General features: G+C 41.2%; 1 protein-coding gene across 1 annotated transcript; it reads right to left on the reverse strand.

Annotated features, from left to right (window-relative positions):
- Nucleotides 1-29: 29 nt before the first annotated feature.
- LOC109509507 (mucin-2) lies at nt 30-948 on the reverse strand (the record flags this gene model as incomplete). Its single annotated transcript, XM_019859347.1, has 2 exons — nt 365-948; nt 30-285 (listed from the first exon to the last, which is right to left on the reverse strand). Coding segments are annotated over exons 1-2 (347 nt in total), but the record flags the coding sequence as incomplete, so codon positions are not given.
- Between the last annotated feature and the right edge of the window lie 289 nt (nt 949-1,237).

Raw genomic sequence — 1,237 nt, forward strand, 5'->3', positions numbered from 1 at the left:
TTTTTTTTTTGGTTCGTTTTTCAACTTACGTTTGTCCATTCACCGTGACCGCTTCCTTGGTGAGGTGGAAAGCAAGGTCGTTGATCGTGACCACCACATAAGCCACAGTGGGGTTCCCATCATTCTGCTCCCTCCTCATATGCACCGAGAACTCCTGCATGGCCTCGTGGCAGTCGGAAGCAAGGTTGTACTCGCACGCGCCGGAAAACTGGTAAACGTCGCCGTCGAATGTCTTAAAGTGCTCTCTCCCCCATGTGCTGCAGATACTGCTGACATGGTTGCTGACTGAACGAGATAGAAAACAGTCGGGGGTGAGATTATGTTTTCGGATGAAGTGACAAAAAAAGTGTTTGATTGGTCTTACCCAGTCTGGCCTTGACTTCAGTGACAACAAACAAAGTGAGAAAATAGAAAGTGACACATTTCCACCTCATGGCTGCCACAGTTCCCATCATCAATGCAAGTCACATTGGCTGACTCTTCTCTTGCAGCTCCTTATATTTAGACTGCTCAATTTGATCACACCTTCTTTCAGGCAAGTTTTATTGCCACCACATGGAAAACGTGTTGAATGGATGTCTGACGCCAATGTAATAATACCCACATCCTCCTTGTGACATCATTAAGCAAATTTGCTTGCAAATCAATTGAGAGATTTTCATGAACAAGATGAAATGAATAAGGTAATCAGCTGCGATCACTTGAGTATTAGTCACCAAGAATGAATACATTGGGAGATCTTTTTTTTTCCATTTCTAGCCCTCTATGAAGGTTATTGTCCCCTATGAGTATCAGAGTAAAAATGAAAGTCCTTCCTATGAAATAAAGCAGAAACACACCAGACGTGAAGACAAAACAATCCTCACACAAGCATCACAGAGGCCAGTATCAGCTTTAGCATATCTCAAAACACAGAGTTCCCAACACTCAAAGGATAAACACATCTAAGATATGGCACCTTTACTTTAAACACAAAACGCTTGAGGTCAAAGACTGCATCATTAGCAGAAGGCTTATGGAAAGTTGTGGTGGCTTGCATAAACATGTTAATATATAAATACGTTTCTCTTTATCAAATAACCATTTTGTCTCCTCGTATTTTTCAAAAAGTATTCTCCACAACGCATGTTAAATTTTTCACTGAACTAAGACACCTTAATGCGTTTTTTTCAAATACAAAAATTGTTCAAGAGGGCATCATTGACTGGTATCAGTAACTGGTATTGGCAGCCACTGC

Source organism: Hippocampus comes, unplaced genomic scaffold, assembly GCF_001891065.2.
Source record: "Hippocampus comes isolate QL1 unplaced genomic scaffold, H_comes_QL1_v1.1 C16924124, whole genome shotgun sequence".
Taxonomy (NCBI): Eukaryota; Metazoa; Chordata; class Actinopteri; order Syngnathiformes; family Syngnathidae; genus Hippocampus; species Hippocampus comes.